Genomic DNA, 26,434 nt, shown 5'->3' on the forward strand with positions numbered 1-26,434 from the left:
GGGTTAGAGTGTACATAGGGGATAATATTACTTCTTTGATAGATTTTGTGGATTGGTTAGATCCTTGTAGGGTGCGGTTGCTTTGTTTTTGCCTCGATTGGTTTTTGTATATGTATACATCGTGTATTTTGTAATACAATTTCCTTTTACCTATTAAAAAAAAAAAAAAAAGATATCCAAAAGTGGCAAGTTCTCCATTAAATTTTTGTACGCCTCCCTAGCCTGGGCTAGAAGGGAGCCATTTCACACAAGTACAGTTTGGAATCCCTAGGCTCCTACAAAGGTAGGTTTCTTTGCTTAGGAAGTGACATAAGGAAAGATCTTGATGCTTGATCAGCTTAAAAGGAGGGGATGGATATTGCCAAATGGATGTTTAATGTGCAGAGATGATGAGGAATCGAATGATCACTTACTCCTTTATTTGCCCTAAAGCAAGCATTCTTTGGCAGTTGATTTTTTCTCTGTTTGGATTGGCTTAGGTGCTGCATTCTACAGTAAGAGGAATCCTTCTCAGTCAACATGAATCTTTTGTAGGAAAGGAAAAAAAAAAAAAAAAGGCACCGTGGGTCATTCCTTCGTGCTTGTTTGGAATCTATGGAAGGAAATATGATATCATTTGAAGACATCAAGCAGTCAGACCAAGCAATCAAATCCAATTTCATGAATATCTTTTCAGAATGGGTCAAAGTGCACATAGTTGACTTTTTTTTTTTGGATAAATAAGTATTGTTGATCATTTCTTAATCATGCTAGGCTTTGATGACAGGCTTAGCTCCAAGTAAGGAGAGGAAGCTTGTTTTTTGTTTTCTCTTTTTTCACTTGCTTGTTGGTGCCTATTCTTTTTTTTGCTTGTAAGAAGAAGAAAAAAAAAATGGAAAAAGAAAAAGCAAAAAAGAGCATAGAAATATCACCTTGTTGACAATTGATTGTTGTGGTGTCAAACTGGGTGAACTCACTCCTGCACCTGTTTCTCTTCCATAAGGAGGACCCTGATGATGATGATGCTGGTCCAAAGGAGTTTGGGCTGGTGGTGGATAATAATTGTCAAGTTGATATGGAGGCTGCATATATTGAAGATTAGGCACAAAACCAGGTTCACCACCAGTATTTATCGGAAAGACTTGAGAAGGGTCCCAGGATTGTTGAGGGGGCATGTTCTCATTCCCTTGAGTATTTGGCTTCTGCATCTGATGACCAAAAATATTTACAAATATAAGCACATTTAAATAATTAATTGATGCACTTTGTACATGCACATATATGTTAGGGATCACAAAATAATTTAATAGGAACTATCTGGTGATCAAAGGGGCTAAATCCCACATAGGGATAGCAACTTCCAACACAATCATTGAATAAATTCAAACCCAACCAATATGATTTCCAGTTTAGGAACCAAACTAGATGGGGTTGTAAAGCACCTTCCCAAACAATGAGTAAATCAATTATTAAGTTTTTATTTTTATTTTTTTAGTCTGAAACATCAATTCTATTGCATTGAAATATCAAGTACAAAAAAGGGGGAGAAATCCTTCCAAGAAGTACACAATCCTCTATACATAGTACAATAAAAAAGGTTCATGAGTGTATACTAGTTCAAAAAGTCAAATCCAACTACAATTCATAACGGTATAAAATCTCATACAATAGAAATCTAGAAAAGGAAACCTTGAATCCTTTTCAACAAAAATTTAATCATATTTAGTTTTTATTTTTCTAATGATATTAATTATCCCAAAAAGCATTAGTATGATATTCAAGTGATGCAAGGACTCTAAAATCCAAGTCCTGTGCCATTTTTCTATGGTTATTAATATAACTAAAAACTTATAGGAAGAAAAATGGTTAATGGGTTTGAATGACCCAAAGCTTAGTGGCTTAAAGTGCGCTCGAGATTTTCAATTGGAATTAAGATTGGGTGTATACATAGACCTAGGGAAGAAAGCAGGTTAGTCACCTAGGCTTGGGACCAAATTCATCAAAAATTTCATTTGAGCTTTTCATGCCCAATTTGGGTTAGGCTGATCTCAACCTCCCATTGGCTTTATGCCCATATGACTACCACTCTTTAAGAATCAAAACTCCAGAAAATCAGATGAAAAGAACAAACTTACTTCCATTTCAAATACTTTAATAACACTGCGATCAACTAAAAATTTCCGTAGATTAGATGCAATTAGTTCAACAGCTTTGTGCACACTTGCAGGCTCCCCTTGTATCTCAACAACAGTATCATTTTGCAGAGCAAAAAGAGGCAGGTTTTCTGCAGAAATTTTTTAATAAGATGAGAATAGCAGTTCATACATCATTTCAGATATGATAGCCAGAAGAGATCTAGAAAAGTAGAATAGAGCTTGTGCCATACAATTCTCAGCCCAGGAAACAAGCATTTCAATGACTGATTTTTTATTTTTTATTTAAATAAAAGATAAGTAACATTTTTTCACCCATGATGGGGATTGAACCCAGGACCTCCCACATCCCCACCCCAATCTCTTGCCACTTGAGCTAGGCCTCAAGGCTAAGCCCCTTTACACGTTGCACATGCATCAGACAGTAACAAAACAATTTCAATGCTCAAGTGGGAACATGTTGCTAACTCAAACAATAGATAATGAAAGAAAAGATAGCAATTCTAACATCAAATTTGCAAAAAGATATTTACAAACGAAAAGCAAAAGCTGAAGGAAAAACAATTCCAAATGGAAAGAAATTCTATTCTCTTTGTGCAACTAACATTCAGACACAATTTCATAGAAAATAGTGTTTCAAAAGAACAGCACCTCCAAGAACTCGAACAATGCAATTAGAAGCTTCTTGTATAGATTTTATGGTGGCACCCTGCTTTCCAATCAAACTTCCAGCTTGCGCAGCCACCACTAGAAGCCTGGTGGAAACCATAACTCCTGCAGCTGATGGAACATCACTCTCTACATCCATAATACATTTGTGAACCCTCAGCAAACCATCAATAGCAGGAGCAATTGGGGCATCAGGCTCTTCCTTCGCAGAAACCATTACCTTTCAAAAGAGCAAAAACATCAAAAAGTCTAGTCAGGGGCATTATGAAGCCATTTTTCATACTTAAAACACAGCAGGTAGCTGATTCTCTTCCTAAAAAGCAGAGTAAAAAACCAAAATCTATTGTAACCTCTTGTGACATTTTTAACCTATCCAAAAGTTAACAAGAATATCATTGTTCATTAATTTTGGGGTAAAGTTGATAACATATGCACCCAACAGATGTGCCCAACAAAGAAAATAAAGAAACTAGTTCATTGCAAGTAACCTTAGGCTAGCATTAGGCGTTTATCTCAGTAATATAGTTCAATTTGACCCAGGACATGGATTGAAAATGGAGATTAGATTATTTAGTTGGGTCACTAGTACTAAGATATGGAGATCAAACAACTTTGGCACTTACACCAAAACCCAATAATTTTACCCAGTTGCATGTAACAAAATTCATGAAAAGACCCAACTGTTGAAAGTTCAATCGAAACTTCATTTTACCAGATGGTTTCATGATAAGAATAATTCTCTTCCTTGAATGAATGACACAGAAGCTCTAATTGGTGACAATATAATGATATTGCAAGGGAAGTTGTAAAATGAACACCCAGCATCAAACTTTGCCACACATAGGTTTTACAGATTCTTTTTTTTTTTTTTCTTTTTTCTTTTTCTTTCAGGAACATCACATTAATAAATTTAAGAAGAATGCAGGTTTGAACACTCAGCATGTTGAACATATGGAGGCAATCCAAAGCAAACCTTGAAAAATTCCTTTGAGTTAAATCACAAATAAATAAAAACAATCAGATAACAGAAAGCTCCTTGAAAATAGCCAAAAATAAATAAAATCTGGAGATCACTCTTTGCAAGTACATGAATAATAAAGTTATCATCAACATCCAGTTGAAATTCATTCGAGTTAAATCACAATAACATGCAGAATACAATCCAGAAAGCTCCTTGAGAATAGAAAAAACATCTGGAGATTTGCATTTAGAAGTACATAAATCATGAAGTTAATATCAACATCCAGTTATCAACCTATTCAGCACTCATTCCATAAGGAAAAAAATAAAAATAAAAAGGACAACTCAAAGAGAAAAAAATAAACACACACAAAGCCATTCAATTAAAACATACAATGACACACTCATGTACATCTATCATTTTAAATGATAATAAGAGCACATGACTTAGAGATAACAAAAATGAAAATTGAAAATGCAATGCCTTTCAATTTTCTTAAAGTATTCTTAAAGCACTTCTATAAATTAAAGTTTAGCTGTTTAAAATATCACATGAACAATATCTTAAAATGATATTTATTTTATTATTGTTATTATAATTATTTTATTTATTTATTTATCCGTAATAAGCAACAAGATAAGTATACTAGAAAAGGCACCTCTCAAAAAAGGGACGCCAAGATGTACATACCATGTATACAAATTTGTGCCTGGAGAAAAAGGCAATAAACCATTCTATCAACAAATTTCAACAAGGGAAGAGTTTTGCCTCCCATTGGACCACAAAAACAAGGTCCTTAATAGACCATTTTCACTTCAAAATTAGAATGTTCCAGTCCTTCAAAAATCTTTTATTTTTTGCACTCTTTTCAGATAGTCCAGGATAGGCATAACGGAAATCCAAACCATCTTATGCTTCATACCCACAAAAGCCCCATACCAGCAAAGCAGCACCTCTCTAACTGAATGCAGGAGAATCCATGATGCTCCTACTAGAGAAAAAATCACAAGCCATGGCTCAGAAACCTATTCACAGTGCACAAGAGTAGGATGTGGAGACTCATAATCATATTTCCATAGACAACACATATTGACTAGTCTCGACCTTCTCATGAGATTATCCATGGTTTTTCATCAATGCTGCCTCCCAAACAAAGAAACCAACTTTACAAGAGCCTCAGGATTCCACATCAGCTTGGGTAGGAAGATGGCTGCATCTCCCAAATTCAAAGCATCATAAAGGATCTGACTGAAAATAAGCCTTTAACATTGCTATTCCATACCAGCTTGTCTGTACCACCATATCTTTTTATAAAAGCTACACTACCAAATTTTCAACTGACTGTTTATGTTTATTAAGGAATATGTGGGGAAATTTTCAGAAGCTATTTAGTCATACTGCATCATATTAGCGTGAATTATGGTAGTTTTCTTATAAAGAGTTTAACAAGGTGAGGCAAGACACCATTTGACCAAGTTCTGAAATTACCAGATACAGTGCAAAACTTCTTGGTACCGATGTCCGCAAAATGTATTTCTGATTGTTAAGTCAGAAGAACTTGTAATACTCAATGCTGATCCCTGCAATCTGGATCTTTGGTTCTTCTAAATTGAAGCCACTTTGGTCATTGATTTGTTGCCTTAGGTGGTTGTAGAACCTGCACACACTCATTTTGGTCATTGTGACAAAAGACAGTTTCTTTATATTTAACCTTTAGTTAAGTTGATATTTCTAATTTTTTTATCTTGTTATCTTTTTACCAGTTCACTTTTTGACTACAATTTTACTTCAGAGGGTGAACACATTCTATTTGTTGACATTCTTCACCTTCTGCTATTCATTTACAAAGTTCCAGTTACAATATATGGCTTTTCCTTCTTAATCAAAACAGCAGTTGCCAGAAAGTGGTATTAAGAGTTTCCTATATCATGTTGCCCTTACAGTTCTAAATTATAACAGAAAAAAAAAAACTCATAAAAACAAATGGAGAAACAAGTTTGCTAAAACATGGGAGTTAAACAGCTAATAAATGCTAGTGTTTTTTTCTTCCAATTAACTTATAATAATTCCCTGCATAATACAAAATTCCAGACATAATTTATGCTATTTTTGAATAAATCAGAAAATTGAAAAATGATTTAAAAATTGCTAATACTGTATAGCAATTAAACACAATAAAATGGATAAATCAAATCAAATAACAGTTTCATAGTGTGGATTGCAAATATCTACTATAAGAAACATTTCTTGCAAGAGATAGTTTTAAAGAAACTAAAAAAAAATAGAACAAAACAAAAACAAAAACAAAAAACAAAAAAACAAAAGGAAAACTGAATACATCAAAATGACTTTTCATGTACGGTAGCACAACTTAATCGACTAACAACCATAACACCATCAACAAGGCACGGAATATTAGGTTATCCATTCCTGTAAGAAATACATATAACACCTATAAAAGTTGAGGTAGAAACTCACAGCTCTTTCAGATGTTCCAGGAGGACCATCGAGAATCTTTATGCGAGCCTTTGTCTCCTCACTAAGTTTTTTGATATGTTCACCCTTGCGACCAATTATATAGCCAACCTTTTGCACAGGAATCAACATCCTGAAAACATTCTCTCCAGGCCATCCAGGCCACTTTTCTCCCCCTCCTGAACCATCGTTGAGTCCCTGTTTTTCTGGAGGATGGCAATTCCCACCTTCATCAAGCTCATCAACATTCTCCCCAGCCATAGAAAACAATTACTAGACATAAATCAACCAAGTGAAACTAATCAATATGCATATTCAAATCCAGCACAAAATAAGTAAAGAAAAACACCTGCACCACCCTTGCCCAAAAAAGGCCATGCCTTCAACAATACACAATATCCATTTACTTCTCCATTTCTAAGAATGCAATGAGGAAACAAGTTAATTAATTCTTTAAAGGGATGAACCATGCAAATGAAAAACAAGCAGCATAGAATAGATTGGATCGTAACATTCACAACCCTAATGTTTAATAAGCCACAACCACTCCATCAATGATAAAGTTATACCCTCCCCCAGTGATCAAGCTAAATAATTTTAAAAGACAGACAATGTTTAGAAAAACTTGCTTGGACACACACTACGTGCATAAAGTGCATCACATGTCAGTATAAATTTTTTTTAAAAAAAAGAAATGATGTAACAAGTCATATCATGAGAATGAGAAGTCAGAAGGAGAAAAAAGTAATTTGAAAAAAAGTTACAGAATGAATGAGAATTATCTATAGGATCCATTATATGTAACTACTGTAGTTTTTCAAAGGCACAAGGTGCATTTAAGGAGCTATGGCCCCCTAAAACCCAAGCTTTGAGGCCTAGGCACAAGTTGGACCTCAAGCAGCACTCCAGTGAAGTGAGTTGCAACCTAGGAGGCACATGTGTAATGCATAAAACATTAGAAATTTTGACATGCAAACATTTTTGTTTGAACACATGTCACCAAATATGATCCAAAATTCTAACATATGGAACCAAAATATGCAAGATTCCAAGCACATCAAAAAGAATGAGGGATGTCTCCAGACACTATAGTGGTGCATCTTTGTGCCTTTTTAACAATCATTGTAATTACCATTTTTATTTTTAATCATAATCCTAACTAAGTTAGGGAGAGTATCATTAAGTAAGTTCATAACTTGAAAAGGATTGGCACCCCAATTGGTTTCACTGCTTAACAGTAGTACAGATAAATAACAAAATAAATATCCCTTAGTGCATAAAAGTTTTCATATTATTTGCTGTAAGAAAATAGCCATGAGTTGCCAATGAATTAATTATTATCTCCTTCACGATAACTTCATCGTCGCGAGTAGATGCCAGGAAAAAAAAAAAGTACATATTACATGTTGCCTTTACTTCCTCAACATTAAATCACCTCTGACTTCTGATCTAACAAATCAACAACAAGAGGAATGGATTTAAACATTTAAGGTTTAAACCAAAAATCACTCAGACAACATAAATACATAGTTGAGACAAGATTTCCAGCATTTTGAAATCAAAGCAACATATGCAGACATTAAGGTTGTCTTCGACTTCATTCAAAAAAAACAAAACAAAAAGTAATAGTACATTTAAAAAAACCCAGTTACAAACACACTTCGAAAAATTACATTCTGATTTATTTTATTTTATTTTATTTGTGATCCATTTTCATGAGCATCAAAAGGGTACTTCCCATTTCAGTTTGTTAACTGAACATGGCATGTTCCCAGAAATTTGCCATTTCACCTTTAAAAAAAAAAGGGGTTGCCTTTCTTCTCTTTTCTTTTCTTTTTCTTTTTTCCCCAACTGTTCCAACTACCAAACAGAAAGTCTAGGAAACCAAAAATAAAAATAAAAACCAAGCCCTAAGTCACCAAAGCCACCGAATGCTTCATACCCACGGTATTTCTATGGAAAGATTAAAAAAAAAACCCTAAAAAATGTCAGAGACAATTGCAGCGGGCAAATCAACAACAAAAATAGAAGAAACCATGTACAGAATAGAATAAAACCCTAGAAATCAAAAAAAGAAAATGCACATGATAGAGAGAAACTAAGCCCCAATATTGAAAATAGGTTTCGTTTACTTACAAAATCAGAGAATATTTATGAAAATGTCAGAGAGAGGGAGTGAAAGAAGCGCGATACAGACGGCGCCACAAGAAAATGGAATGGGCTGTAAAGTGAAGAGAGGGGTATTTTGATATTTGCGTTTTATAATTTCCTAGGGAAAATTTTGTGTTTTAGGATAAACTGAATAGCATCTTTGTCTTCCGCTTAAAGATTTAAAATAGACAACAATTTTCTGGATTTTACTATAAAAATTGGGTGCCAAATTTCATTTATTCATCACATCATATTGATATAAAATATGGAAAATGGGGAATTCACAACTTTGACAAGTGTCTTATTAAAAAACGTTGCAAGTCTTATGTCAATTTGTAATTGTAAAATATATATATATATATATATATATATTTTTTTTTTTTGAATTGTACTTCAATTTTATTTTATAGGCTATATATAAGAAGGGGGAGAGATTTTTTTTTTTTAATTTTAAAATATAGTTTTCTTTCTAAGCACGTCTATGAAAATGATAATAAACACAATAAATATTTTATGATTCAAACATATTTCTTTTAACAATCTTGCATAAAACATAATAGTAATCATAATTCATCTTCTTTGACATTTAATTATGATATAATCATAAATTGATATTTTTTCTTAATAATCTAAAAAGAAAAAAAAATTGTATAAGACAATATACTATATCAATCTTATAAAATATATTGTTATATCAAGTTAAACTTACTTTATTTGAATTTTGACTCAAACCTAACCAAAATTGAGTTTAAGTTGAAAATTCTTAACTCAAATTCAATTTAAATATTAAAAATGATCACTTAAGTCCACTCAAACGTCAAGTTGGATCAACTAACCGTTTAAATTGTACTCTTAGATATAACAATCCCCTCGTTAGAGATAATTAATGTTTGTCTTGAAGATGTTTCATATCAACTATTTGAACTAATGAACACCTAAGATGTTGAGAATATATGATCATGTTAGGAGTACTTCCTTATGGCATTAAAAGCAATCATTGATCCAAACATTAGTGCAACATACTCTCAGTGTCCCACTTTAATGGTTGAGATAATTTATCCAATAATTAAAAAGAAAATGTATTATAACTTCTATTGCACCTAAACTCATGAATTGCTGTAAAATATATCAGGTAATAAAAACCCTATGTTTTGTATCATTTATGAAACCATTCATACACATCGTGTATGATGCAACTTATTAAGATAAAATGTTCATAACAATAAAGACAAATAATAATAATAAAAATTGTGTGCAAAGTACAAGCGACCCATCAAGTATTATTAATAAATAATACATGTTCCAAAAATCCTTTTGCTTTTGAGGGCTTACTCTAACATTAAGGATTTAGGGCCAAAGGTTAAACAAGGTCAAGATAAATGACAAGCCAACACTTACTACGATGGCTTATATTCTTAGATAGAATTGCTTGAATGAATTTCTTATTTTAGGACCCTAACTCTAATTAATCTTTTTTACTAGTTACTCATAATCAATGTAATTGAAATCAACATAATCATTGGAGTTTTTGTTAATATTAGAATATAGTCTAAAATGGGGTTGTTAAAGGATTGAAGGATTGGTGAGACCAGGGTTTTTCTTTTTAGAAAAGAAAGTAGAATCTACATAGAATAGAAACTCAATCTTTGAAAATATTTTTCCATCAAAGTAACATTTGAAAAATAGCACATAATCCAATCTTTTTTCAATTGGAAGAAAGAAAAAATAATTACCACTGATTGACTTCAATTCGATTACTTAATGAAATTTTGAGGTTCAAATACAAATTTTATATATATATCTTATACCCTTTGATATGGAGTGTTCTATTGTTTAAAACATTCAACATATCATTAAAGTCATTTTATAATATGGTATAATTATGTGCCACTCAAAGGGGAAATAGAAACCCATTTGTTGAAAAGAGTGATGTGTAACGAAACAAGGTATTGCAATTTCATCAACTATGGTTGAAATTGTTGTTGATGACAAGTGGGAACCATCTTATTATAAATGCATTCCACTTAACCATGTTTTTCTTCCTCTACACCCCATAACCATCTTATTTCTATTTTTGTCATATTATTTTAATTCATCCCCATTTCTATTGTTACCTTCATTCATATATCAGCATGCTAAACTCAGGCTCTCATTCATATTCTTGCATACCAAACTAAGACTCCTATTCATATTTTCGCATCCCAAACGCATCCAAGTGCTGTAGTCTCCTTTACCTATTTCTTTAAACGAAAAGGTGTGTAAACGCATCATGTGGATTTGAGACGAGGAATCAAAGTCACAACCACTTTTTTTATTCTTGGGCACATTCTGAGTTCATTGCACCCACTATGGCTGTTTTTATTTCCTTTTGACCACTGACTGTTCCATTCCTACCAAGGCCGCTGATTTTTTTCTGCTCTCATTTTCCTTGTTTTTCCCCTCTCGCATGTCCAGGAAAACCTTTACATTCTTAGCAAATCAAGTCCACACTTCTACTTGTCAAAGCATGATACGTATTGTAGGTCCAGTTCTTAATTACTTGTAAGCTTTTAGAAAAAATAATTATCTGACATGATATCAAAGTTTTGGTTAACAGAGATCTCGGGGTTCGACTTCTCCCCCTATTTATTTATCTACCCTTCAATGTTTTGGTTAATAATATTTAAAAAAAAAAAAAACTTATATTATACTTAAGCATTCAATAACTTCATGGAGAATAAGCCAAAAAAGTTGGTTTTTTATATTTGAGTTCCAAATAAGTGTTTTCAAAAACTTTGTTAAACTGGGCCTTGATTATCTAACCCTTAAAGATTTAACTTTCAAATGATAAGTATACAATTGGTTTGAATTCCATTTAAAGGTGCACATTCTGAAATGTTTTGGTTGATGATCCACCATGATTATGACAAGTTTTCTAGTAAACATTTTCTATTGATGCAGTGCTTCCACCCTCCTTTCTGCACTCTGTGGTCAGTTTGGAAAACCAGAAAGTGGGAGGTCACATTTCAGTCAAGTAAGATCCTAGAAAAAGTGGTCAGCCAAATCCCCTTTGTTGAAGGATGGAGTCACCAAAGCCACTGCAATTTCCTGACGTACTCGCCTTCTCAACTGAAGATGATGCTTCCTTCCTTTGCCCTGCAAAAGATGTCCGGACAAGGGGTCCGGACACACCATTCGATGCCTTTGTTAGTTTTGCTCTCTAACATATTGATATTTTTATGGGGCCCTTCTCCTTAGGAATGCTTACCTCCTTTGACTGTGTCGTCAGGGGTATTTTATAGTGTCAGGAGCTTTGTCATTTTGAATGGTGAGAAGACTTTCTGGCTGTTATGATGGTGCTCAGAGGGTGGAAAAGCCATCACTATCCTGCAGGCGGCTGTCAGAGATTGTTGGAGGGATGATTTGCCATCACCCTTATTTTTTCCCTCTGCAGGCGGCGTAGGGCAAGTCATGGCAGGTTGCCCAAAGAGACCCAGGAAAGTCCTGTCTGTTATAGTATGTTTTTGGCAAAATGAGTAATGATTACCCGCAAAATGCGGTCAAGAATCTTGTTTGAGACGCTAGCCACTGGGTCCGAATTGGATATCCAAACTGGGGAGGTACGTGCTGCGTGTTAGTCCACTTGATTGTTTGGACAAAGGGTTGGACGTGTCACGTGTTAGTTTATGTGATCACCTGGACAGAGGGTTGGATGTGCCACATGTCCAACGGAGGAGTGCCTTGTGAGACCGCCACGTGTACGCTTAGGGGATGGTCCCTACACCCTTGTCAATTATTCTCTGGTAAAAGATGCTGTGGATGCAGCCCCTTCCTAGCTCCTTTTAGGACACTGAGGGCCACATGGGGAAACCGGAGATTTTACCAGTCAGCAATCTGAATCTGGCCTCATCCACAAAGCAACATTGGTAAAAAAGTTACACAGCAAGATGGGGTACAGAAATTTTTCTCAAAATAGTGGGAATTCTGGTTTCTTGAGGAGCCCCTTGGAAGCTAGACATCTTGGTCATACTCTCCTTTCATCCACCTTTCTTGTATATAAATCACCCAAAAGAATGAAGGCCTTTACCTTTCCTTTATGTTTCTTAAGGACAGCAAATCTTTCGGTCTTTGCCTTTCCTTGGACGTCAAATGCCATCAATCCAAAATCGCCAAAACCTTGCAGACCTGCAAGGAATCGTTGCAAAACTATGTGTTAAATATTAAGTTGCTCCAAAATATAACCTAAAACCACATTTAACACTATGAGCAGAACTTTAGAAGATGTACTATGTGTTTGGTATAGGGAAATATAAATGGGAGAAATGGCCCCAGTGAGCCCATGCTATGCTTCTGCACATATGAAATAAGGAAACCAACCTTTTTTTTTTCTTTTCCAACTTGGAAAAAGATTATGTGACCTTTTTCCAAGGAAACATTCTGGTGGGCTGTCTTATTCATCTTGTATATTGCAAATACTTGAGCACACATCAATGATGGTTGTCATACTCCTCATCTTTTCCAAGATGCTGTATCTGACAAAAACAAACAGAGCTGCAGTACTACAATTTTTTCACAAATATGTGATCAGACAAGTGATGTTCATTCACCTTCATTTCATAAAAGATACGGTGATGAGGAGAGCTCGTTGGGCAGAAGGCCCCCACCAATCCAGATGCAATCTATTAGTCAGAAATTATTGCTGTGTGTAATCATAGTAACTCCAACTTAGAAGTTTGCACAGAAAAGAAAGGGATACCTAATCCAATTTGACACGAATGATTCCTTTGAGTTAGTGGCTAATAATAAAATCTTACCAAAAGTAAAGAAGAACAACAATGTATGAGTAGAACTTGCTTGAAATGTGGAAACAGAGTACTGTTTTGAAAGGTGATTTGACTCCCTTTTAAGTTTTTTTCCACGGCATATAACTTTTCTTATATGAATTCAGGTCTTGATTCTATCTGCTTTTGTGTTTTTGTTGATGGGGTGATAGATTAATCTACTGTCATCGGAAGTAATATCACGAGAACTTTGAACTTGAAGAACTTTATTCTGCTAGCATTTCCAAACAAGGTGGGGACCTGGAAAAGCTCATTTGACTCCATATTTCCAATGGGGGGCTCTATTCTAGTGCAGGATCTTCTTCCCATTATATAGATTTCTGGGCCAAACAAGGTTTGGTCGTATTATAGAGCTGTCTAACCTATTGCTTTTACCTTTGTCTGAATCATTATGTTGGAACCCGCAGCTACTGGTGTTCATAGGATGTGATTGTACAGACGTTCCTTAGCTGGAGCTCACAATATTTTTCTAGCTCCATGACCCTTGTTATCCTATATGGTATATACCCTGATGGTGCATTGAAACACCTTCCAATGTGTCTTAAACATCAACTGCGAAATGGGCATAGTTGTTGAAGGCATTCTTTAAGCCCTCTTAGGCCTGAGAGCAGCGACTTCCTAGCTATGGTGCCTCACCTGTCAAGACATACACCTGGTTAGAGAGGCCCTGCCTCATCTATTTTCCTTTTATTACTTTCATTGCGGTATTGAAATTTTATAATGTGTTACTAGTTCTAAATTTGGTGCTTCTTTTAAATTCTTGAAATCTTGAATTTTTTGTTGCCCACATTGAATTTTACGTCATATTTGATAACATTGATATGCACCCTATGTTGCTTTTCACTTGCTCACATGAGCACCTTGTGTGCAATTTAGGTGTATCTTGCACCTTTCAAAACTGTGGACTGTGTTTTTATACATGTGCAGGCCATGTTTTCTACCAAAATATTTTGTGACGACAAGAAATTTACATGCATACAATGTGAAGGACGGCAACAAGTTTGCATGTTTAACAGTCATTGTAATTTACACAGGAATTGAAATGAATCAATAACCTTTTCTATATATTTTCATGTTACGGTATCAGAACCACATTTATCCGAACTAGTAGTCCAAAAAAGCAGTCCATTAAGATGGTTTTGGTCATGTGTGCTGAAAATCAGTTCCACGATGAGGCAGTGTTTGTTAGCAAAAAAAAAATGTTCCATGCAGAAAGTGGAATCTTTGGCACTGAAAAAGAGGTCTTTGCCCTCATATCCCCTCCTTTCTGGCTCTTCCCCATTGCAACCTCTAAATCATTGCCATACATTGTCAAGGCCCAATCTCATGTTGTAGAAGAAAAGCAGGTTGCCCCACCTATCTGGAGGAGAGGATTTCATCTCAGGGAGGTCAAAAAACCCTTTCAATCAGTAGCAGTTTAGTTTTCCTTCTCGCCGAACAAGCAGTACACCAATATAGGCAAAAGGCACTAAGAGGAAGAGGGAACAAGTCTCCAAAAAATAAATAATGGAGAGAAACATCTACGTCACGTGAAAGAAGATATGGAAATGGATGTGTACTGTTATTGAATCCAAACAGCCTGTCTAAAGCTTCAACAACAAGGACAAAGGGATATCTAAATATTTTTCGAAGATTTCAATTTTCTCTCGTATTCCTAGGAACCATGTTACTTAATTCTGTATATTCTAAATGCATCAAGTAGGTTACTTGTTTTCGATCAAACTCAAGCTCGTGTTTAAAGCATAGTGTAAGTTCAGGAGTTCTAATCTTTTCTTGCTTTACTAAAAGCAACTTCACTAGCCTGAAAGACCTCAAATTCGTGATGGCAGAACTGTTATAGGGTCCGCAATTTATCGCCAAGACCACCAAGCAAAAGACAAAACTAAAGTTAGAAGTCTAACAAAGTAACTTAAAAGAAATTAGGTCAAGTAAACAAAGTTTACCAGGCATTAAGCATGGTGACTAAGTGTTCCACTTTTCCTTTTGTCCTTTCTTCTTTTCATGTGATGGTCCGGTAAAAGCTTTAACAGGCCAATCTGTACTAAGCTTGGGTTTTAAGCTTAGCATCACACTAGCTGCATATGCCATCATTGATGAAGGTTCTCCACCTCCCAACCTTCCCCTTTACCCTAGTGGGAAGCAAAAGACATATCCTTTACTTGGGAATATAATAAACACAATGTCAAGATCCTTAAAAACAAGTCAGACCCTTAAAAGCTGTGTCTGTTAAGAAGAATGATTTTGAAAATTTACAAAGAAGGGGGTACACCGGATTGTAGTCTTCTCGAGTTTTATCAGCCAAAACACGATTTTAAGTCTAAATCTATTTACTGCAAATCTATGCAAACATGTCTTAGTTGAATCTTCGAGATAAACAAAGATATTAAAACCTAAATTATTGGAGAATGGGCATAAAATATGTGCTAAACTACCAAACATGACTAGCAGTTTATCGAAACGAGTTTCTTAATGATGCGAGTACTTGATATTTTCAAAATGGGTTGCAACCTGGTGTTGAAGGTAGAGAGTAGCTTGTGTCACATGCTATAAGAGAGGCTAAAAGTAGCTATTTTGGTTGACCTCACTATCACTAATAGACTAATAACATAACTCTAATGCTAAAAACCATGTATTATGGATGAGGGAAGGTCTTAACTTCTTCTACCGAAATAATATTTATTTGGATTTTTACAAAGGAAATTCCCATAAACTACATCCTATGTGTGAAAAAGCAAGTTAGGGGTGGTGTAGAAAGTGGACTCCAAGTCATGTGACCCAAGAAAGAATCTCTCCTTATTCCTATGTATATATATAAGAACATCATAAAAAATAATGCATGGCCAAATCACAAACTCTATGCCACTTCTCTCTCTCCATCTCTCTCCCTCTCTTGAACAGTTGAGGGGAATGTTGTCTGGTTCGAGATCCTTCGTATGAAGCTCAAGCAGCGTTTGAATGATTTCGGACCAGGCTTCATTCCCCTCAACCCAAAAACCAGACTTCAATTTGCATGCCGGAAAATGCACAGATCGATGGCTGCTTTCTTATGATTCATGAAGAACTTTGAGTCTCTGGTTAGGCCTTATGATATGATACTTGGTTGAATTTCAGACTTGATTGTATTAAAGAGCCTAAGATCCTTTTCGAATTCTTATTCTAATGCAAACAGGTAGACTAAGAGCACAGGAACAGCAAGAGGCAAACAAGTAGACTATGAACACAGTAACAGAAAGGCGTTTGCCAGATTCAGAGATAGCAGCAGGCAGCAGCAAGTAGGTATGCTTTAGTTTCCAAAGACTTCCCTTGTGAACACACGACTGAACTTTAGGTTAATGTGAACATGAAGACTGAAAATTTTGGTCATCCCTTATCTTTTTGGCTTCTTTGTTCATATTTTTCTTATTTGGGACTTGGGGGGTTGATTCTATCATATGGAGATTGCATCCAGAGAGTTGAAAAGAACGCGAGTCATGACTGGGGAGCTTTCACTCTCTTGTGTACTGTGTAAGAGAGAAGCTCTGAATTTGCCTCCTCCTTAGTCCTTACAGAATTCCATCATCATAACATCTGTCTGCTCCAAACTATTACAAAGGATGTGGGTCAGATGTATTAACTCTTGTGGGTCAATTCTACAAGCAAAAAACCCAAAACTCCTTGTGGGTCAGATTTACATGTGAAGCTTGTAATAGCATGTGGGTCAGACCTGCCAGAATTTGTCATATGTCAAAAACTGTAGATCTAGCACCGCTTGCCGATACTTTTGCTGCCAGGAAGACAAGGATATCATGCACAAAATGTACTCATTAACCAAACAACAACCATGCAATTTCAGTGTAATTCATGATATGAGGACAATTCCAATATCATTGTTGCGATTCTTGTGTTGAAAGTGTGGTTGAAAAAATGTAACAGATGTACTTTATATTAGGGTTTGATAGGACTGGAGGATGGAGAAAACGGAGATGAAAAGAGCAGAAAGTGGAAAAATGAGAGGTGCCTACCGTTTGGGCTTGTCTGCTTGTGTGCTCTACACCCATTTTATCATAAGCTTTGTATTCATTTATATAGAGTTATTGACTTATTGTTCAGTGTTTTTGAGGTGGTACTAGGTTAATGTTTCTACTATTAGAGTTTCTAAAACCTAGTAATGGGATGAAAATATCTTCTTTTCATGTTTGAAACAGAAACATGGATCTTTGAACTACTTTATTGATAGATATATAAAAAAAAAAAAGGGGTTCAATTTTAATAGGAAGCCACTCAAAGAGAGTAGCATAACTCTATTTTACCTCATTGTATGTATTTTGCGACAAATTGTAACACATCTTATATGGGACTCTTCAGTTGCATGCCCCAATGGCGTGTATCACATCCTCTAGCAACATATAATTCCTACTATCAATTCAATCAAAAGAAAAAGAAAAAACAAAACAAAACATAAAAAACAAAAAACAGAGAGAGAGACAAGGACTTCCCCTCTGCTGCAGTTCTTAATTTCCTTTTTCTTTTTGGTAGTTGTTTATCAAAAAAGTGAAGCCCAAAATTTGTCTGTAAAGGAGTAGGGACCCATCACAATGATCTATCCTCTAAAACGTGTTGTCACCAATAAGAAGAGCGTCATAACATACTTTTAGGAGAAAAAAGCATCCACTAGTTTATTTATAAAAGACTACAGGGAATGGTATCACTTGTCAGAGACCTGAAACAGAAACCACCCTTCATTGGAGTTGGGAAGTTCTATAACCACAGGCACAGTAATCCCTTTCCCCTGCATTGTATAGCTCATTGTTAGCTTTAAACCGAACAATAAGAAGCTACTGTTTTCCACAAACTAGTTATGTAGCAACAATTTTGCAAACTTTCCCTCTCCTTCTCATTCATACATACATATTCAAATCCCTATAATTACATGTATCTTATACAAGTTTGACATCAATGAACCAGTCAAAGACAAGAACTAACCAATGGGTAATTCCCAAAGTAAAATAGATTAAATAAAGTCACACTAAATTCCTCCTCAAAGTAATAAAGATATCATCATATAATTCTATTACTTTTTGACTTAATCCGCAATGATACTAGAAAAAGCATTGAATGAAACACAAGAATCCATTTGATGGCCAGGCAGCAAATCACAAAGGCATTGTTAACATAAAGCTGAACTTGCCTAAATGACCCAACTGACCTTTGATTAAATTTAAAATAAGAATAAAATAACCAACATGATTCATTATGAAAAACAGTGGTGTCTCCAATCATTTAGGTTTGATTAAACCTCCCATATTCTACTGTATAAAACTGTGATCTCAAGTGGATAATTATAAGTTTTTTCAAATATCTTGTGAAAAATAACCTTTAAGGGTCCATGTGGCGAATCCTGTGGACACTGACAATTTATCAGATATATTGGGTAGACAACAAGGCCATCCTGTCAAAGACATTTATCTTCCTATCATTTTTGGATCTATTAGACCTTGTTTGGCTGCATCCTTTAATGAGCAATGCTGTCGGGTTGTGGTAGAAACATTATATTCGTTCTGTCAACTTACAACAAATCACAACCCATGCTTGTGATGTTGGATTCAGCTTAAACTTGAGCAAAGGGTGAGCAAAATTAAATAACTTCAAGCCAAGACCTGATTAACCAAATAGCATATGATCAAAAACAACTTTAGTTTGGGTTGGTGGACTGTCCTTATTGTCTGTCCAATGTGGGTCCTAGGTGAGGGGACTCGAATTAATACATCTATTTTTGAAGTCATTGGTATGACAATTTAGACCCGGCTGACAAGAAAAAGTCTGTAAATGATTTGGATCAGATTTCCACTGGAGAGAGAGTGGGAGATGAAGGGGCTAGGGAGGGATGTAGGAAACTAAGCAGGCTGGTTAGATTAGGCATGTAGGCTTCCTTTTGAGGATTTTCACCAGTTCCTTTTGTTCTCAGATTTCATCCAACGGTCTTGGGTTAAGACACTCGGGAAGTAATGTTATAAAAGAGTGAGCCCACATGGAGGTCATTCCCCCAAAGTGACCCCCCTGTTTAAACACATTCATGTATCAGGTTTTCAAAGTTCGAGAAATATTCTAATCTAATGGCCAAGAGAAGGTAGACTCACATTTCTTGGTGTGAAGGTGTCCTCGCTAACTTTTTTTCCATTGGGTATTATCGATTTTATTAATAAATAGAACAATTCATACCGGAGTATCATTCTTGTCAATGCAGAATGCAGGAGAATTACACAAATAATGATGCTACAGATCACTTACTTCACCCAATCGATCAGCATGAAAATCACCCTGGAAACTGGAAACAATAGTAAAATAATATTTGAGGTTGTTTACAAAAATGAAAAACAGGGTGATCAGATAATAGTTCTGGACTCGTTGATGGAATAGCGTTTGACAAACATATTTGGCTCACTTTTTGTCGAGACATTAGTCAATATCATGCAGCACTTAAGACATGATCAATACACCTGCAAATTGGTTGAACAGGTGTAGCGGTACGAGGACCTTGTTTGAGATTTCTGGTCTCTTTTATTTTCTGCAATGGACTAGAATAACTCAACTAGTCAAGCTAATGATCATGAGAATCCGACATCTTGGTCCGTGAAAGGGGATAGAAGATTTAAAAGCTCCAACTGCAAGCAGTTGCTGGTCCATGTATGGCAACGACCAGTTCTCTGTAGGGCACTCTTTCTAGAACTTGCTGCCTAGGTTTGGCCTGCAATCCAAGACCACTGTACTGTTGCAGTACAATTGATATCATGGGCTTTTCAAGGAAATTAACATAAAAAAACATATAAATCAATGTAGTGAAGACATGCTACAAGGTTACATAAATCATCGCTCTCATGCCTTATTGTAACAGTACATAGGATCAATAGCATAACACAAAAATTTGAAAAAAAACATAAGACTAACTAAAGAAAAAATTGACAAATCTAAATACCCATATGCATATGACATTAATTCACTAAAGTAGTATCAAGGTTGGTCACCTAGAGCAATTAGGGCAAACTGGTTGCTCCTTGCTAACACAAGTCAATTTCTCAATCCATGTTACATCTGTTCACAAAGCCTCTTATATTTCAAACAAAATAAGAGACTCATAATGCCAATCCCTTCATAAGGAAGTTAATAATAATCTATATTTTGCTAGTTCCAATACTTTTTATTTAAGAGGTTTCATCATATTATTGGGATGTGTATCTGATTAGAACCAAAATATGTGTTCTAATGACACATATTCGTTATAATTTATACATTATAAGATACTCAAATCATTGGACTTGACTTAAATTGATACTAAAGTCTTAACCATGAATTTAATTGGTATTTTGAAGATTTATCTTAGATTTAAAAAAAGAAAAAGAAGATGACAGTAAGTTAAATCACTTTAGAGTTTTGTCAGCCGTAATTTTCATTTTTCTTTTTTTTTTTTTACTTCTTCAAAGAATAGATCTCGAAAACAATTGCCATCCTCACCATCCCAGCTAAAGTGAATTGGAACCTGTCTGGAGGTGAAAACGACGCCGTACTGTTTTCTCCGTTTCTCCATTGTGTCCCTAGGTTCGGAAAATTTGGTAAAATCAAATGACCCATTCGCGAAACTTGTCTGGTTGAGAAACTGAAGGAAAAATAAATGTTAGATATGGGCCTGTTATTTTTCCTGCAACTGAGGCTTGTTATCGGATGCATCCCGAAGCAACTACGGTTTTAGATTGAGTCACCCACTCCGACTCTCTCGAGGATAGAGATGGCTGTCAGAACTTCACCTTGTTCTTCTTCCGCGTCTGCCATTTCTTCATCAAGAACTACTCCAAGATGTAAGCTTTCATCTCTCTTCGAACACCCACATAGACCCATCTCACCTGGTCCCATATCTTTAACAAAAGACACTGTCTCCAATGCCCCAGATCGAGGGCAACTTGAAAATTTCTTGAAATCAAACTGTAAATCTGGTCACATCAAGCGTAGTGAAGCATTTAGTGTTTTTAATCACTTGATTGACATGCAACCCACTCCACCCATTTCATCATTCAATACGTTGTTAGGTGCAGTTGCCAAGATTAAGCGTTACTTTGATGTGATTTCGCTTTATAAGAGAATGAGTTTAATTGGATTGGCTCCAGATTTTATTACACTGAACATTTTGATTAACTGTTATTGCAATTTGAATAAGGTTGATTTTGGTTTAGCAGTTTTGGGGGAAATGTTGAGAAGGGGTCATAGTCCTAATACTGTCACTTTTACATCTTTGGTTAAGGGGCTGTGTCTGGGGAGCAGGATTAGTGAGGCGACAGGGTTGTTAAGGAAAATGGTTCGGATGGGTTATCGGCCTAATGTGGTTACATATGGGACTTTGCTTAATGGGTTATGTATGACAGGCAATACAATGCTTGCAGTTAAGTTGCACGAAGAAATGCTGAATGGTAATGGTGGTTTTGGTGTTACTATTAAACCTAATTTAGTTTGTTATTGTACCATCATTGATAGTCTATGTAAAGATGGACTGATTGATAAGGGTAAAGAGCTTTTCTTGGAAATGAAGGGGAGGGGAATTTCCCCGGATGTTGTTGCATATAGCTCTATTATTCATGGCATGTGTCATACCGGTAGATGGGAAGGGGCTAAAGGTCTGTTTAATGAAATGGTGGATGAAGGTGTACATCCTAATGTGGTAACATTCAATGTGCTGATAGATGCACTTTGTAAGGCAGGGAAAATGGAAGAGGCCAATCATTTATTAAAACTGATGATTCAGAGAGGTGAAAGTCCAGATACTTTTACCTACAATACATTGATTGATGGGTTCTGTTTGGAAGGTAGGATTGATGATGCAAGGGACCTGTTTGTTTCTATGGAAAGTAAGGGGATTGAAACCGATGCTGTTAGCTACAATGTGTTGATCAATGGCTATTGCAAGAGTGGGAGGATGGTGGAAGCTAAGAAGCTCTATAGGGAAATGATGTGTAAGGAAATTATGCCAACAGTTATTACCTATAACACCTTATTAACCGGCCTTTTTCGGGAAGGAAAAGTCAGAGATGCGTGGAATCTGTTTGGTGAGATGAAAGTTCATGACCTTACACCAGAATCATGTACATATAACATATTATTAGATGGGCTTTGCAAGAATAATCACCTTTCAGAAGCAATGGAACTATTTCATTATTTAGAAAATCATGACTTTCAACCAAGTATTCAAATTTTCAACTGCCTCATTGATGGGTTATGTAAAGCTAGGAAGATTGAAATTGCTAGAGAGCTATTTAACAGATTGTCTCATGAAGGCCTGGAGCCAAATGTTATAACTTATACAGTCATGATCCATGGGCTGTGTAAAAGTGGGCAATTAGAAAATGCAAAAGATTTGTTTTTGGGAATGGAAGAGAAGGGTTGTGCTCCAAATCTGGTGACTTTTAATACACTTATGCGTGGTTTCTGCCAAAATGATGAGATGCAAAAAGTGGTCGAACTTCTCCAAGAAATGGCAGAGAAAGATTTTTCACCCGATGCATCCACAATCTCCATAGTAGTAGACTTGCTCTCCAAGGATGAGAAATATCGTGAATATCTGCACTTGCTTCCAACATTTCCTGCCCAAGGTCAAACTGGAAGAGGATATGAGAAATCTTAAGTCAGTAACATGAAATTCACTTCAGCGAACAACTCTAGTTTGGACAAACTCCCTGTAGAGTTCAACTTTCCAACCTGAAGTAACAAAGTTGCATGCATAGTGCTGCAGTTCCTACTGTGATTATATCCAAACCTCCAACTTGAATGGTGGGATTGTTCTAATGAAGTGCTTGTGAGGATGGTTCCTTTGGACATCCGGTTGACATGTCATGACTTATGAGGAACAGAATTTTCATTGACTATGGCTGCAACAGCATAATTATTTACATCAGTTGAGATTTGTGTTCAAACACAAGTGTGGAACACAGCTTAAATGGGCTATTGAATGCATGCTTCCTCTTGGTCTCGTAAACTACAACTGAAAGTAGATGGCAATGCTAGTTTGTTGGAGATAGGGAACAGAAACCCTCAGGCATCTTACAGCATGAGTTAATATATTCACAGTTTTTCTCAATTCTTTCCTGAATCACTTCAGAATTATCAAGCATTATTGAAGTGCCTGTAGGTCAGTGGCTGACCACTGTATCTTCCATTTACCAAGTGGACAAACCATAAGGTTGGGGATGCGACCGACTTGATATTCTCATTGCAGGTATGAGACCTGTTTTTATTTTCCTTTTCCTGATTTGTGTAAGATGCACTTATAGGTTTATTTTCCTAGAATAGAACTTCTATTTTCTAGCCATGTACATGAGGGTCATAGCAAATTCAAATTATACATCTGCTATATTGTTTTCAAATTCAGTTTGTTTCATTAAATTTAGAAGTCACCCTGCAGGGGTTGACTCAACTGTCTGCCTCAATTTGATGGTTTACGATGCTGAAAATAGAAAATATGTCTTGCTTTGTCTTTTGTTATCACAAAAAGGTTGTAATGTATGAAATGGTTAAAAAGCATTTGTTATCACAAAAATTTTGGAATCTGTGAGATGGTTAATTTAAGTGACATGCTCAAAACCAAGTTAATGCTTGGCAGTGACTAATAGAAGGAATCTTGTTGGTATTTTGTTGCAATCCTTCTTGATTGATTACTGCAATGAGGTGTACTAATATGTTGATAAATTGGTCTTGAAATTTGAAAATGACATCAATGTTTTATCTTGTAGGTAGCCATTGCAATTGAGCTACAGAAGGTGGGAAATTATGCTGTGATCATTCAACATAATATACTAGCATGTTCTTTTGAATGAAAGTTAAGAAACCAGGTCAAATGTTTCGGTCACAAATTTTAGAAGGTGTGCAAGGAAGTCGTGCTTTTGTTGCCATGGCTCCCCGAGTGGTTTGTTTGGTGGAGCTGGCAGTGTAATAAACTGAATTGATGCATTTGTTGATTGAGATACCACAATGAATCGAGATAGCCTTACCAAAATGATCAAGAGATTGATAGGTGGAAGAATTCCCAAGGGAGAGTAGGACAAAGTACCAAGGATACTCAAGTGAGCTGTTCAGCTTTGAAAAAATTGGCCTCTGTACATAGGATACAGGATTTTGAGGAGGAAGCTTCATCGCTCAAGACCAACAAGTTCAAGTTAAGAAAACTGCATGAGAGCTGTGGATATAGGAGAGAGAATTCTGAATTTTTTTGGAAGGCGCATTCAATCTGACTGTCATTGGGAATTTGACTTAGTTAGTAGGGAGCAACCTGTTGGCCCCAATTGCTCTAGGTGATCCAGGTTGATGCCACTTTAGTGAATTAATGTTATATGCATATGGGTATTTAGATTTGTCGATTTTTTCTTTATTTAGTCCTGTATTTTTTTCAAGTTATTGTGTTATGCTAGTGATTCTATGTACTGTTACAATGACACATAACAGTGATGGTTATGTAACTCTCTCTTTTATGTTAATTTCCTTGAAGACCCCATCATATTACTCCAACAGTAGAGTGGTTATGAATTTCACACTAAACCTCTCTCTTTGCGTATATATTCATATTCATATTCATATTGATTCTGAGTAATAAATACGTCGCCCGTTCAACCCATCTAACTAATATAAATTTGTACTTTTATATATTTAAAAATAATTAAAATATTTTTTCAATTATAAATATGGTAGATAAAAATAAATAAATAACCAAATCGATATAATTTCATATATTCCATTATAAAGATTAAAATGATTTTATAATTAAAACATTAAATAAAATAACAAACATATATTAAATTAAAATTTTAATTTATTTTCTATATTGTGAACATATTATAATCAAAATTAATTTAATTAATTTTTAAAAATATTAACCTAAAAGTTAAAGCAACTAAAAATTATTTTAATTCAAGTATTTCAATTATTATTATTTTTATATTATTCACTTTTTTACATATTCATAACTAAGATTAAATTGAACCTTGCTTGAAGCCTGATTGGAATCCAGACCAATGTTTTAAAAATCAGACAAATCATCGATTGAAATTCCAATGGTCTCATGCAAACCATAGTTAATGGTGCCTCTCAAATATTCAAGGACTCTACGAACAACAGTCCAATGGTCTTGATTAGGACTTTGGGTGTACCGACTGAATCTACCTATTGCATAAGCAATGTCAAGTCTGGTACAGTTCATTAAGTACATTACACTCCCTATGATCTGAGCATACTCTATACGGGCAACACTATATTCTCTATTTTTCTTCAACTGTGAGCTGAGATCATAAGGAGTTGACACTGGTTTACAATCAAAGTGTTTAAACTTCCTTAGGATCTTTTCAACATAGTACTCTTGAGAAAGTTTAAGTCCATTAGGTGTTCTAGTTATTTTAATTCCTAGAATCACCTCTGCCTCTCCTAGGTCTTTCATATCAAACTTAGAACCTAGGAATTTATTGGTCTCACACACAACCTCTAGGCTAGTTCCAAAGATCAACATATCATCAACATAAGTGTTATTCTCATACTTGTTGTAGATACACTTATCAACATCATTAATGGAATATCCATTAGTTACTAATACATTATCAAACTTGTTATGTCACTGTTTGGGAACTTGTTTTAACCCATATAGTGATTTAACCAACTTACACATTTTTTTCTCCTTCGCTGGAACTACACAACCCTTAGATTGATCCATATAAATTTCCTCTTCCAAATCCCCATTCAAGAATGCAATCTTGACATCCATTTGGTGTATCACCAAATTATGAATGGAAGTTAGAGCGATCGATACTCTAATTGATGTTATTCTAGTCACAAGGGCAAAGGTGTCAAATTAATCTACATCATTCATTTGTTTAAAGCCTTTGGCAACTAAACGAGTTTTATACTTCTCTATGGATCCATCTTGTTTTTCTTTTAAAGATCCGCTTACAACCAATGGTCTTTGCACTAGGAGGTAAATCTACTAACTCCCATGTATGGTTATACATGATTGATTCGATTTCACTGTTAATGGCCTCCTTCCAGAATGGTGCATCAGGAGAAGTTATAGCTTCTTTGTAGGATCTAGGGTCATCATCTATTAGGAAGGTGTAGAGACCATCTCCAAGGTTTGTTTATTTCCTATCTTTTTTACTCCTTCTTGGTTCAAATTTAGAAGGTTCAATAGACTTGTCTCTATTTGTTTTTTGAACTTGTTGTTTACCATT

At 35.3% G+C, this 26,434-nt stretch overlaps 2 protein-coding genes, 1 long non-coding RNA gene and 1 other non-coding gene across 5 annotated transcripts in view; 3 read left to right on the forward strand and 1 right to left on the reverse strand.

Annotated features, from left to right (window-relative positions):
- LOC100266515 (flowering locus K homology domain) overlaps positions 1–8,538 on the reverse strand; it is an 18,042-nt gene extending 9,504 nt beyond the window's left edge. The window contains exons 1-5 of one of the 2 annotated variants that reach the window (XM_010653646.3): positions 8,374–8,538; positions 6,241–6,510; positions 2,784–3,021; positions 2,115–2,263; positions 912–1,187 (exon numbers count right to left, since the gene is read on the reverse strand). In XM_010653646.3, the coding sequence (XP_010651948.1) occupies positions 912–1,187; positions 2,115–2,263; positions 2,784–3,021; positions 6,241–6,498 (921 nt within the window). In that variant the 5' untranslated portion in view covers positions 6,499–6,510; positions 8,374–8,538. The remainder of the gene's footprint in view (positions 1–911; positions 1,188–2,114; positions 2,264–2,783; positions 3,022–6,240; positions 6,511–8,373) is intronic. The other variant, XM_010653645.3, reaches the window with a different exon arrangement.
- A 7,522-nt stretch (positions 8,539–16,060) lies between these two features.
- Positions 16,061–17,219, forward strand: LOC132254035 (uncharacterized). Its single transcript, XR_009465956.1, has 2 exons — positions 16,061–16,282; positions 16,378–17,219. It is a non-coding gene; the product is annotated as an uncharacterized LOC132254035 (long non-coding RNA).
- MIR166G (microRNA MIR166g) lies at positions 16,102–16,201 on the forward strand. The gene has a single exon (NR_127759.1). It is a non-coding gene; the product is annotated as a microRNA MIR166g (primary transcript).
- Positions 17,220–20,715: 3,496 nt separating the features above from the next.
- Positions 20,716–24,728, forward strand: LOC100244169 (pentatricopeptide repeat-containing protein At1g63330). Its single transcript, XM_002275644.5, has 2 exons — positions 20,716–23,442; positions 23,957–24,728. The coding sequence occupies exon 1, from the start codon at positions 20,968–20,970 to the stop codon at positions 22,849–22,851; it is 1,884 nt and encodes a 627-aa protein (XP_002275680.2). The 5' UTR covers positions 20,716–20,967; the 3' UTR covers positions 22,852–23,442; positions 23,957–24,728.
- Positions 24,729–26,434: the final 1,706 nt, after the last annotated feature.

The sequence above is a fragment of the Vitis vinifera genome, chromosome 7, assembly GCF_030704535.1.
Source record: "Vitis vinifera cultivar Pinot Noir 40024 chromosome 7, ASM3070453v1".
Lineage (NCBI taxonomy): Eukaryota > Viridiplantae > Streptophyta > Magnoliopsida > Vitales > Vitaceae > Vitis > Vitis vinifera.